At 30.9% G+C, this 13984-nt stretch overlaps 1 protein-coding gene across 1 annotated transcript in view; it reads right to left on the bottom strand.

Annotated features, from left to right (window-relative positions):
• Positions 1-13984, bottom strand: part of LOC142331324 (uncharacterized) — a 54738-nt gene that overhangs the window by 17170 nt on the left and 23584 nt on the right. The window contains exon 2 of the mRNA XM_075377149.1: positions 6762-8936. Within this exon, the coding sequence (XP_075233264.1) occupies positions 6762-8734 (1973 nt within the window). The 5' untranslated portion in view covers positions 8735-8936. The remainder of the gene's footprint in view (positions 1-6761; positions 8937-13984) is intronic.

Here is a 13984-nt window from a genome sequence, read left to right as displayed (position 1 = left end):
AAAATAGTGTACACATTATCCAATATTTAATTACTTTTTAGGTCCTGTACCTAACTTTACTTTTGAGTCTATTCTCTAATTGTTGTTTATTATGTGCACTAACTTTATTGGTTATAAGCAACTTGACTTGAGTCGCACATCACTTCATGAAATAGCATGGCTCTCATTTTCAAAATTATTGTTTGATATACTATAAAAGTTAAAACCATAATATATATATATATATATATATATATATATATATATATATATATATGTTAAACCATGCAACAATGTTTATTCTTTTCTTTGTACATATTTCAACAAAAGTAAGTTACACAATGAAGTTTGTTTAAAAAAGACCAAACTTTTGTAATAGCATACCTATAGTGTATGTTCAAAATACTGCTGGCTACTTACAACCTTGATAAACACAGTGTCATTTGACCATTGTTAGTTTTCTAGCTACAACAGATTGAGTAAACATGATATTAAACTTTCATTGATAACAACAACCTTTCTTGTTAAAAGTGATAAAAAACTTGATGCAGTTGGTGCTATGGCTCATGAAGATTACCACTTAACTGTGTGCTATATTGTTGAGAAAGAGGGCTTCAACATAGGATAAACTAAACAGCAATTTTTACAAAAAAAAAACATATTTCCAAACAATCTGGGCCTGATCGATGATTAGAAAGAGGATCATGGTATTCCACAGAAAAGAGACCTGATCTGTGAGAAAACCAGAGTTAGATGTTGCTCCACGTCAGTGTGCCAGCTCATCTGTCACTTCTTATCTGCAATTATTGTTTTTGGTAAAACAATAGACAACCATCATGCCTAACCCTTTCTAGTTCCCAGATTTGGCTGCAGCATACTTTTCTGATTTCCAAAAAGGTATTTTCAAACTACAAGAAACTGGAAAATATGTAACTACAAGAGGAAAATATGAAAAAAAACAACTGTACACTATCCCCAAAAAAGAATTCCAGGAAATTTTTGAGCGGTAAACTGCCAGAAATAGGGAGCGGTATATTACCAGCAACTGGAACTACTTTGAAGGGGGACAAACAGGAATAAGATTATAAATTAATAGTTTTTATTTCACAAGTTCAGTGTTTTTTTGAACACACCTTGTTAACTTAGACAAGGGTACTAATGAAATTTCTATGTGGAAACGCTAAATCGAGAAACACATATGGAGAACAATAAAAACAAAAAGATCAATTAGTTTTAACTATTATAACCTTTCTTTGGCAAGCAAAAAAATAAAACAAACGCTTCTTTGCTATTCCCACAATTGCACTGTTGGTGTGCTTCAGCAGAGGTATATAAAAACTGGAGTGTGAGTTCAAACTCATCTTTTATTTGTTCCTGTTCATTGAATAAACATTTATCAGCCATAGAAAAAAAAATAACAGGGTAAAAACATTTACACAGACAGTACTACAAAAATTGCCTACACATTCATAGTAGTCTGGGTAAAGAATGAAACTAGCATGTAAACCTCTTCTTAACTTTATTCACACAATTAATTAACTATGTAATTTGAACCAGTTTTGTTTAAAAACAGAACTATAGTGATTTTAGAATGTACGAGGGTTATTTTTTTTTCAAGGTCCGATCGGTCACAAAATTAAAACCACAGTGAAATTTATTTGTAACAAGTACTTACATAGTTTCGCTATTTCTCTACATAGTCGCCACTCTGATTTAAATATCTGTTGTAGCATGGTACCAACTTTCCAATACCCTCATCATAGAATGGAGCCATCTGTGTTTTCAGCCATGTTTCTACGCTAGTCTGCAGCTCGATGAATGATGAATGCAGCTAGTGAACTAGTGAAAGATTTGACTTTGATTTCAACTACCTTAGTGAAATGAGGTAGAACTGAAATTTTTAAGACTTAATTAAGGAACAGAACTGGCTATTTCTTATGGTTTTTGACCTGAAAAATTGAATAAAATAGGTTCCAGAACCATATCTGCCAGTATTTTTTGTGAAATCTAGTAGATTGGGTAAAAAAACCCTATTTTTTAAGTTTGATGTACAATACATTTATTAAATGGGTAATAAACACATAAAACTTGCAGAGAATTTAATTCTGAACAAAACAATGTAAGATAAATTGAATAATACAAAGAAAAGTTAGAAAAATTCATATCTTATTTAGAAACAGTACAGTAGACCAAAGTGCATTACTTGTACGGTTTATAATAATGTTCAAACATGAGCCCACCAAGCTTTTCAACACATTTCTGCACTGTTTTTGTTGCTCTCTTTAGTTCTCAGTTGCATACATAATAAGAACAATTAATTCCTCACGAGAATGTACTTTTATTTTGAATATATTTTTTATCCATCCCCAGATGCAAAAATCCAAAGTTGCCAGATCAGATGATTTTGATAGCGAGAAATATGGATCTCCATGACCGACCCATTTCTAAGGGAAATGATGAGTTAAGTGAATGGAAACAGCACAAGAGAAGTGGGAAGGCACACTATTGTTCTGGAAGTATTCTTTGCGTAGAATACACAAAGAATATTTATTTGAGTATTCTAGAGGAACACCTTCAAGCAGCTGTGGTAATAAATTTCTTGCAGTAAGTGCAAGTAGACCTTAACCTTTAGGTGGCCAGGTAATATGAACGGTCCAAACAGCTGATTGTGAAGAAGGCTGCACCACAAATTTGAGCTAAATTGGTGTTGAAAACTGCCTTCCACTGATTAATGAGGACTTACTACTGCCTATGTATGTTCACTGCATAACCTGATATCATCTTGATTGAAATTTGCCTTGTCGGTAAACAAAACATACTTGGAGTGTTGTTGATTTGTATTCCATCAGTTGCAGAACTTCAAGGAAAGCAGACAGTCTCCTGAGTGTAGATGCTGAACTGGCTGTTTATAAAGATAAAACTTGTTTTGTTTAAGTGTCCTCCAAATTACTGAATGCGAAACTCCGATCCACTAAGAAAGACATTGTGTACTGACATCTGGATTGTGCTGAACTGCATCAATAATAGTGTCGTGTTGAACTAATCATTCGTACGAATACTACATAGCTGGTAAGAATACTACATAATGAACCTGTTTCCTGAAGATTGCAAAGTTGCACTAATTGTTTTGGGTTCTGGACTCCTGTGATTTGGAGAATGTATTTCATATTCTACTGCAGCAGTTGTAGCAGCAACATTACACCACATCCAAAATGAATACCATATCATTCCTCTGTTGTAAATAAGTACAGCATTATTTCAATGACTTACAGATCACAGTCAAACTAAAATTCACAGAAAATCTTCGCTGACGACAGCACAGTTCACAACACTTGATATACTTAATGTGCCATATGAAATGATTTAAACACTAACAAAATATTGCACATTGTTGATCAGCTGTTGTTATTTTATTGCCAATAAATTTTCAAATAATTTATTGTATTTCTATCATTAATAAAAAAAATATTATCTAAGTAATTTTATATTTTTTTATTTTACAATTGCGTAATTTCTAATTTAAAAAAATTTAACATTAAATTTTGTTATACAAATTTTTTACATCACCAAAAAAGAGTTTAGTTTTAGTTTATATTAAATAAGTAACTTTTCTGACAAATGTAGCAATGTACTGTTTCTAAATAAAATTTGATATTTTTTTCTCAGTTTTCTTTGTTTTATTCAACTATCTTATACCATTTTGTTCAGAATTAAATTCTCTACAAGTTATTATCCATTTAATAAAGTTATCAAACAAGATTATTTACCCCAATTTATTTGATTTCTCAAAAATTATTGCATACACAGTTCTGGTACCTATTTTATTCGATTTTTCAGGTCAAAAACCATAAAAAATCACTAATTTTGCCCCTTGATTAACATCCTAAAAATCTCAGTATAAACTCATTTCACTGGAGTAGCTGAAATCTGAGTGAAATCTTTTATTAGCTATAAGTCACAAATGAAGAATTTTAGCACATATGTTTATATTAACCTCCTCTATGAATCATGAGACCATGCCGTTGGTGAGGGGGCTTGAGTGCTCAGGGATACAGAGTAGCTGGATCGAAGGTGCAACCATATCGGAGAGGTATCTGTTGAGAGCCAGACTAAGGAATGATTCGTGAAAGAGGGTTGCAGCTCTTTCAGTAGTTGTTAGGGGCGTGAGTCACAATGACTTAAACGGCCATATCAACATCACTCAGTCCTCTGAGTACTGCGCAGCTGAAAGCAATGGAAAACTACAGCTGCTTTTTTTCCAAGAAAATGTGGCTCTTTGCATTTTCACATAATAATAATGGAGGCACCTTCCTTGGTAAAATATTCCGGAGGTAAAATAGTCCCCCGTTCGGATCTCCGGGTGGGGACTACTAAGGAAGGGGTCACCAGAAAAGTAAAAACTCGTTGACTGCAAAACTTACCCTGGAGCAGACATTGATAGCGACCATAATTTGGTGATAATGAAATGTAGATTGGGGTTTAAAAACCTGAAGAAAAGGTGTCAGATGAATCGGTGGAATTTAGAGAAGCTTGAGGAAGAGGAGGTAAAGAAGATTTTTGAGGAGGACATCGCAAGAGGTCTGAGTAAAAAAGATAAGGTAGAAAATGTAGAAGAAGAATGGGAGAATGCTAAAAAGGAAATTCTTAAATCAGCAGAAGCAAACTTAGGCGGAATAAAGAGAACTGGTAGAAAACCTTGGGTTTCAGACGATATATTGCAGCTGATGGATGAACGTAGAAAATATAAGAATGCTAGTGATGAAGAAAGTAAAAGGAACTATCGGCAATTAAGAAATGCTATAAACAGAAAGTGCAAACTGGCGAAAGAAGAGTGGATTAAAGAAAAGTGTTCAGAAGTGGAAAGAGAAATGAACATTGGTAAAATAGACGGAGCATACATGAAAGTTAAGGAAAATTTTGTGGTACATAAATTAAAATCTAATAATGTGTTAAACAAAGATGGTACACCAATATATAATACGAAAGGTAAAGTCGATAGATGGGTGGAATATATTGAAGAGTTATACGGAGGAAATGAATTAGAAAATAGTGTTATAGAGGAAGAAGAGGAGGATGAAATGGGAGAAACAATACTGAGATCTGAATTTAAGAGAGCATTAAAAGATTTAAATGGCAGAAAGGCTCCTGGAATAGATGGAATACCTGTAGAATTACTGGCAGTGCAGGTGAGGAAGCGATTGATAGATTATACAAACTGGTGTGTAATATTTATGAAAAAGGGGAATTTCCATCAGACTTCAAAAAAAGTGTTATAGTCATGATACCAAAGAAAGCAGGGGCAGATAAATGTGAAGAATACAGAACAATTAGTTTAACTAGTCATGCATCAAAAATCTTAACTAGAATTCTATACAGAAGAATTGAGAGGAGAGTGGAAGAAGTGTTAGGAGAAGACCAATTTGGTTTCAGGAAAAGTATAGGGACAAGAGAAGCAATTTTAGGCCTCAGATTAATAGTAGAAGGAAGATTAAAGAAAAACAAACCAACATATTTGGCGTTTATAGACCTAGAAAAGGCATTCGATAACGTAGACTGGAATAAAATGTTCAGCATTTAAAAAAAATTAGGGTTCAAATACAGAGATAGAAGAACAATTGCTAACATGTACAGGAACCAAACAGCAACAGTAATAATTGAAGAACATAAGAAAGAAGCCGTAATAAGAAAGGGAGTCCGACAAGGATGTTCCCTATCTCCGTTACTTTTTAATCTTTACATGGAACTAGCAGTTAATGATGTTAAAGAACAATTTAGATTCGGAGTAACAGTACAAGGTGAAAAGATAAAGATGCTACGATTTGCTGATGATATAGTAATTCTAGCAGAGAGTAAAAAGTATTTAGAAGAAACAATGAACGGCATAGTTGAACTCCTACGCAAGAACTATCGCATGAAAATAAACAAGAAGAAAACAAAAGTAATGAAATGTAGTAGAAATAATAAAGATGGACCACTGAATGTGAAAATAGGAGGAGAAAAGATTATGGAGGTAGAAGAATTTTGTTATTTGGAAAGTAGAATTACTAAAGATGGATGAAGCAGGAGCGATATAAAATGCTGAATAGCACAAGCTAAACGAGCCTTCAGTAAGAAATATAATTTGTTTACATCAAAAATTAATTTAAATGTCAGGAGAAGATTTTTGAAAGTGTATGTTTGGAGTGTCGCTTTATATGGAAGTGAAACTTGGACAATCGGAGTATCTGAGAAGAAAAAGTTAGAAGCTTTTGAAATGTGGTGGTATAGGAGAATGTTAAAAATCAGATGGGTGGATAAAGTGACAAATGAAGAGGTATTGCAGCAAATAGATGAAGAAAGAAGCATTTGGAAAAATATAGTTAAAAGAAGAGACAGATTTATAGGCCACATACTAAGGCATCCTGGAATAGTAGCTTTAATATTGGAAGGACAGGCAGAAGCGAAAAATTGTATAGGCAGGCCACGTTTGGAATATGTAAAACATATTGTTAGGGATGTAGGATGTAGAGGGTATACTAAAATGAAACGACTAGCACTAGGTAGGGAATCTTGGGGAGCTGCATCAAACCAGTCAAATGACTGAAGACAAAAATAATAATTTATAGTAACTTTTTCAATTATTTTAACCAGTAGAATAAGTTATGAAAGCCCTGGAAGAACTTTGTGATAGATCCTGTATATGTAATAAGAAAATATTAAAAGAAAATCACTCACATAGATCAGTCAAAGGACATACATACATACACACACGCACATACAAAGAAAAAATAACTTATAATTACCGCTGTTTATCATTTTTCAAACGTCGGAGATGTTCCCAATCAGGATTGTTATTATCTTCATTTTCTTGAGGATCAGAACTTACAAATGGAGCATTTTTATCATCGGCGGCAGGTTTCTTATCAGGATCAGGTTTGATAACAGGTATATCATTAAGATTAGAAGACGAAGAACTTGACATATACACTGTAGCAGAATCACACTTAGGAACGGATGAGCTGCTGCCAACAAGATCATTAATTTTCAAGTTCTCTCGTTCAGAGGAACATTCACTTTTTGTTGAATTACTTACATCGGTTCTTGGTGTTATATCTGAGCATATTATACTAAGAACATCTGCATCATCATCATTTAATAACGCTTCTTCTTCATCGAGAGTTAATTCCTTATTATTTAAATATACAATACTATTAGCACCATTAATTACTGGCACCTGTAACACTTCTGTATCTGATAACAAAACATCTTCGTCATCATCTTCACTAATTTCTATTTTTATTTTATCCCTTAATTTAAATTTGTTTTCCTTAATATCAATAGATTTATTTTCAATTTTTATGCCATCCATTAATTTAGCTTTGTTTTCTTTATCATCATTAGATTTATTTTCAATCTTTATTCTATCCGTTAATTTAGCTTTGTTTTCCTTAATATCATTAGTTTTATTTTCAATTTTTATTCCGCTCATTAATATAGTTTTTTTTTCCTTAATATCATTAGAGTTTTTGTCAATTTTATTATTATTTTCATTTGAATCAATATTATTTGTTAATATACTACAGTTTTCAGTACTTATGTTAAATTTTACCTCTTCTTCCGCATTATCACTTTGTTTAATTAAAGTTTCATTATTATCATTCTGATTTGTTATAGTTTTATCATTATCATCTTCATGACTCATTTCTTTGATAACCGATAGATCATGATGCTCATTATTTTCTGAAATCTGATCAATAGTAATAAAATTTTTGTTTGATATTGACATTAAAGAAGAAATCTCTGAAATAATTTCATTAAATTTTTCATCATTTTTTTCATTTTGTTTAACAATACTGGTGTGATACATTTCAAGTTTAACAACATTATTATTTAAATTAGTCATTAAATTTTTTGCATCAATGATTTTATGACTTTCATGTATATCTATCTCATTACCAAATAATGTTGAGTACAAATTATTAAATGCTTCTTCGAATTCATCATTCTTTTCATCTAATAAATTTAAAGTATTTTTTTTATTATTAATACTAACGGAAACATTTAGTGCTGTCGAGTTTGATGGGTTTTCAGCATTATCATTACTTTCAATAGCACTAATATCTTCAATATTATCATCGGCTATAGATTGAATTAAATAAGATGGTCTCCATTTTTTAAGAATGCTTCGTGCTGGTGGAATGTATGTATCTTTTCCATCATTCTGGCGACAGGGAGTACTAGTAATTAATTTTCTACTTGTTTTATTATTATTTTTTTCATAAGGTGTATGAACTGTTACATTACTAATAGAATTTTCCTTAGTTGAATTTAACCCTGTTACATCTACTTCCACTTTTTCTATGTCTTCCTCTAGTGCTGATGTCACACCATTACTATCATCAGTACAGTTGTAATCATCAACAACCTTAAGCATCCCAGATTCAAAACAATCGTCATTAATATCTTGAGCGGTATAATCATCACTATTATTAATACTATTGGCAGTGTCTGTCTGATTGAGTGAAATTATCCTTTTTAAAAGCAAATTGTCTGATACATCAATGGAACCAACGCTATCAATAATATTTTCACAAAAATCATTATTTTTATTTTTAATAAAACCATCACAATGACTACCATTATTATCACAATTACTACTACAATTAGAAGATTTACCTTCTTCTTTATGAGAATTTCTATTATTGGATGTAACTACCTCATCTTTCAATTCGGTTTTTGATTCTTTTTCTTCAACACCATCACAATTGTCTGCCATGTTTTTTGTTTATTATTATTAAAAAAAATAAAATAAAATAGTAGTTATTAGAATTAAAATAGTAGTAGTTATTAAAATAGTAGTTTATTTTAATAAGTTATAATACAATATGTTATATAGACATATGAATAAAATCTGTATAATAACTCCCTTTAATATAAGTATAAAAATATTAATCTCCACTCCAGAAATGAAAATACAGCTGAAACAATAGAAAAAAGAATGAAACAAAATTAGTAAAAAAAAAAGGAAGAAGGTAGGTTTAAAATTAAAAAAATTAAGCAGCTTTTAGATACAATTAAATCTTATGGTCGAAGAATTCTAATGTCATCTGAAAATTTAAAATAATCAATTTATTTCCAATCGGACAAATTTTTAAGATGTTTTACTTGCACTGGCAATACACTTTACTTAGGATCTTTTATTTATAGGAATTTAAAAAAACCAAAACTTAACTCTGCCCAAGAATTATGATTTCATTTGAAAATTATGCAACATTAAAAAGTTTCAGTCAAAATTTACAATGTATAATTTCATAATTATAAATAATAATAATTTGCTGAATTAAAGCATCCACAATGAACTTAAAAGGTACTTGTTATTTGCTTTTACATTTTCTGATTTTAATTAAAGCCTGACTATTCTTTTAATTGACTGCTTTTGGTTATTGTGTTTTATAATATCACTCGCTTTAATTGGGTTCATTGTTGTGCACAACTGTTAATTTAGATAAGTAGATAGATACTATATTATAAACAATAAGAATTAGATAAATAAAATGGAAGGCAAGCTAAATTACACTGGTCAACAAAATTTAAATTTTTGTTTGTTAAATGAGAGTAAATGGCCAATTCTTATGGTATTTTTTATGCTGATTTCATAAACATTAATAGATTTTTATGTCAAGCTCAGGTTTTTTTTGCAATTGAAATTTTTTTTGAAACAAAAAATGTATGGTGAACATAATATGACAATACATTACATCCATTTTGTACTCGCCTAAAATCTACTTCTTTTGAATTTTCTGTAGGTAGATCCCTCTTTAGATTCCAACAGTAGTCGGCTAACATTTTTGGGTTCCATTTTCCCTGGTATTGTATTTCCATTGTAGATATCTCCTGGTGAAAGCATCATTCTCCATGTTCATCACTAATAGCGCCGATATTGTTAGGGAAAAAATCCAAATGCAAATGTATGAAATGGATTTTCAGTGGCATGTTACACCCAAGTTCTTTGTAGTTTTTAAGGAGTTCACTCTCAAGTTCTCTGTAGTTACTGGCCTTACGGTTTCCAAGGATGTTGTTTACCACATTTTGAAATGATTTCCATGCAGCAACCTCCAAACCATTCAAACATTTTTCAAATGCCGGATTCACTCATTAGTTTTCTTATCTGTGATCCAATAAATATACCTTCCTTTATTTTAACATCCCTTATATTAGAGAATTTGTTTTTTAGAAACTGAAACCCTGCACCATTATGATCCATTGCTTTAACAAAATTTTTGAATAAACCTAGCTTAATGTGAAGTGGACGAAGATAAAACTTTTTTATGGTTTTACTAATGCCTGATTAACAACGTTCTTCTCTCCTACAGTCAGTACCTCTCTTTGGCCACTGCATTTTTATGTAATGGTTTTTCCCATCTCTGCTATCCAACTTGCAAAAAAAGCAACAGAACTTAGTATATTTGCTATTACTTTCAGATCTCCATAAATATTTCTCATATTGAATCCTATTCAATACAAGTTTCATATTTTCATACAACTCCTTCATGTGAACAGCATATGCTAATGATACTGATGAGTATTTATTTCCAATGTGAAGTGAACCTGCTTTCTAAAAACTAAACTTTGAGGAGTCAATAAAAAGTCGCCATTCGTAAGGATGGTGCATATGTCCCAAAGCTTCCCGTAAAAAAGTTCACATCATTACGGTATACTAAGTTTTTATACCAAGAGAAGAAATGTTCAAATTCTGACTATCTGTCATGGAAGGCACTTTTTTAGTGTTTGGTTGTAAAAGATACCATTCTTTCAGTCTTGATGCCAGTATTTCTGCTTAATTCTTTGATAAATTTAGAGATTTCAAGAACCAGATCATTTAATTCTGATTAATTAAATGGGGTTTCAGTATATCTATTTTACAAAAAGTTTGGATCTCTTTCTTCATTGCCTGATAAGTCAGCACAAGATTCAACATTTTCATCTTCATCTAAGTTCCATGTTTCTGGTGGTACTGGAAGTGGAAGCTCTTGGCTATGTGGCTCTGATCACATGGCAGATGGAATATCAGGGTATTTAACAATAAGTCTAGTTTTAGCTATTATCCCAGATACCTTTTTACACAGAAATAACACAGTTTGTGGTGTGATCCTTTGGTTCTCTCCAAACCATTGGAATTGCACTCACTTTACTGAACAATATATATCCATAAATACAAATCAGCTACAAAACTGAATCTACGTACACGAAAACCTGCATTGAATGAGAATTAAAAATATTTCTCTAGTCTGCATGATAGTTAATAAGTAAATATAATAATGACAGAAATAACTAATGAGTCGCATTCTTGTTTATTTTAATTAGTGTGCAAATAATAAACACTATGACTAATATCTAACAAATCAATGCGTCAACAATTAAGGGACTGTAATAAATAAACAAAAGCTATTTAATTGATAAATAATAATACATTCACAAAATTGTATGCTTATGGAGTTCATGCACGATACTACCTGAAAATAAGAATGGTAGTTACAAAAAAACTGAGCTAATAGAAGAATTCTGATTTCATATTTAAAATCAGCATGAAAAATACTTTAAGAATAAATTATTCACTCTCATTTAACAAAATCATTGTTGATCAGTGTTATTAATAACAGTTGCAAAATAAACATAAGTTGATATTATCAAGAAGTAAGCAAACACAAATTTTCTGTTTATGGAATCAAATAAAGCAACAAAAAACAAACTTGTTCTGAATCTAGCTCTATATTATAATTGAAGCTACTGATAAGATGAGGATGAAAAAGCAAACATTAAATGCAACTAGTGATTATATTCTTTAGGAGAGTTCAATGGTAGAAACAAAAAAATTACATTATCACAATGCGTGTTTGTTAATTTTAAATTTAAGTATTTGTTTACAAATTCTGGACCATCAATAATGCCAACTTAAGTAGTTCCAAATCGACGTATCTCTCTATACAATCAACTTCTAGAAACAAGACGACATTCATACACAAATAAACAAGAACTACCACTTATGCAAAACCAAATTCTGAATGTTAAAATGATGAATCTATGTGTACTTCAAGAAGAAGAATTCGATAAAATGGTCCCAATATAATGTACAATACTTTTTGAAAAATCCTTGTAAAATACCATAAAATAAACTTAATTTTCACATTATAGCAAAAAACAAATGTTTTAGTACAAATCTTAAAATGTTTTAGTAAAATTCTTTTGAAAAATAAACAGATTAAACAAGACACAAGAGTAAATAACTTGTGTTTCCAATTATTAACACAATAATAAAGAAAATTTACTCCAAATATTTTCTGTCTGAAGCAACTAATTTTATTATTAATTTAGCGAATGAATAATTTGCCAGACGGAAAACTATAAAGCTACATATAATTAACAATCCATATTTCGCAACAAAATATTATTTTTATTCATTGTTATGACAGCAATTGATATAGTTTGTTTAACTGTCCTGTATTGATTTTTATTGACATGTTAACGTTTAGTATTAAACTGAATGTGAATAAAAAATAATCTGATATACATCAGAAATTTTGCTGTAAGTTAAGCAGCTCCTTGGTTTTTTAAAAATAATTGTCAAAAATAGATAAGATTCACTAAAATAACAGCATTACATCATTTCACAAATGTGTAGATACTCTTTTCCTCTTTACCAGCGAAGAATACCACCAGCAACTTCTAAAATGAGAGTTCTAAGAGTTTAGTATTTATAAAGAATCATATGCGATTACAGGAACATTATTTACAATAACATCAGAACATGGAAGAAATGAACAGTTTTTGTTACAGTGAAATTCAGTAATTAGTATTCAAATATAAGCTACATGTAAATTCCATATATTAGTATCTGATGAACATTAAGAAGTTAAGATCTTTCTCCATATTATCCTTGACTCGCTCTAACATTTTGAAGAAGTTGTAATTAATCACTTTACTGCTGCCAATGGAGAATACATTACCCTTGCAAATGAAACAGCGTTTATGCATACATGTACAAACAACATAAGAAACACACTTTTGCAATGACAGTAATCCTCATGAAACCATTGAAATTAATTTTCAATGTTGCTTCTCAATAAATTTTGGGTGCAATGTAAATAGGTAACAAGGTAACTCTTATTAGATTCTTACTGTGCTGTGCAAATTAATTGGGGCAAAGTAAAAAAATACAATTTTTCAAAAACCTATGCTTTTATTCATTCTATGCCTTTATATACACTGACAAATATATGTATTAGTATGAAGCATGTCCTCATTTTGCAGAAATGACTTCTTGAAGTCGTTTTGGCATTGAATCCACTAAATTAGTGCATATATTCTTGACTTCATCATTTGGAACCATACTTTTGTAGCATATAGTCCACCTTACCTAAACGTCTCTTCAAAATATTCCACAAGTTTCTCAATGGGATTTAAGTGTGTTGAATTTCCAGGCCAAATAAGCACATTACTTCGATTTCCTGTATGAAAGTCTTGACCAATTTTAAATTATGATAAGGGAGAAAGTGATGTTGAAATGTCCTGTCAAAAGTTTGCATGAATGGAACAATCCTATGTCATAATATTTCTGTGTACTCTGTTGAATTCATCATACCTTGAACAATTGTTATGAAAAAACTCCAAACATCTTTTTCCGAGGGTATTTTACAGTTTGTTAGACCTGCTCAAATCTCAAAGCTTCACTGTCAACTTACCTCATGACATTTGCTTTGTAACAAATAAATGAGTTTCATCGCTAAAAATTACTTTCTTCCAGTTATCCGCAGTCCATGATTTATATTTTTGGGCCCATGCTAAACAGTTTTCCATCATTTAAGGAATTAAAAATTGTTTTTTCGTTGGTCTTCTTGCCTTCTGGCCAGGTTCCAGAAGCCTACAGCGCATAGTTAAACTAGTAACATCAAAACCAATTGCCAATAAATCTCTTTTAAGGTCTGAGCTTGTCTTCCTTGGATTAATTTTACTATTTCTTATTAGAATT

Source organism: Lycorma delicatula, chromosome 10 (genome assembly GCF_047948215.1).
Source record: "Lycorma delicatula isolate Av1 chromosome 10, ASM4794821v1, whole genome shotgun sequence".
Lineage (NCBI taxonomy): Eukaryota > Metazoa > Arthropoda > Insecta > Hemiptera > Fulgoridae > Lycorma > Lycorma delicatula.
This window is presented reverse-complemented; position numbering and strand designations above follow the sequence as displayed.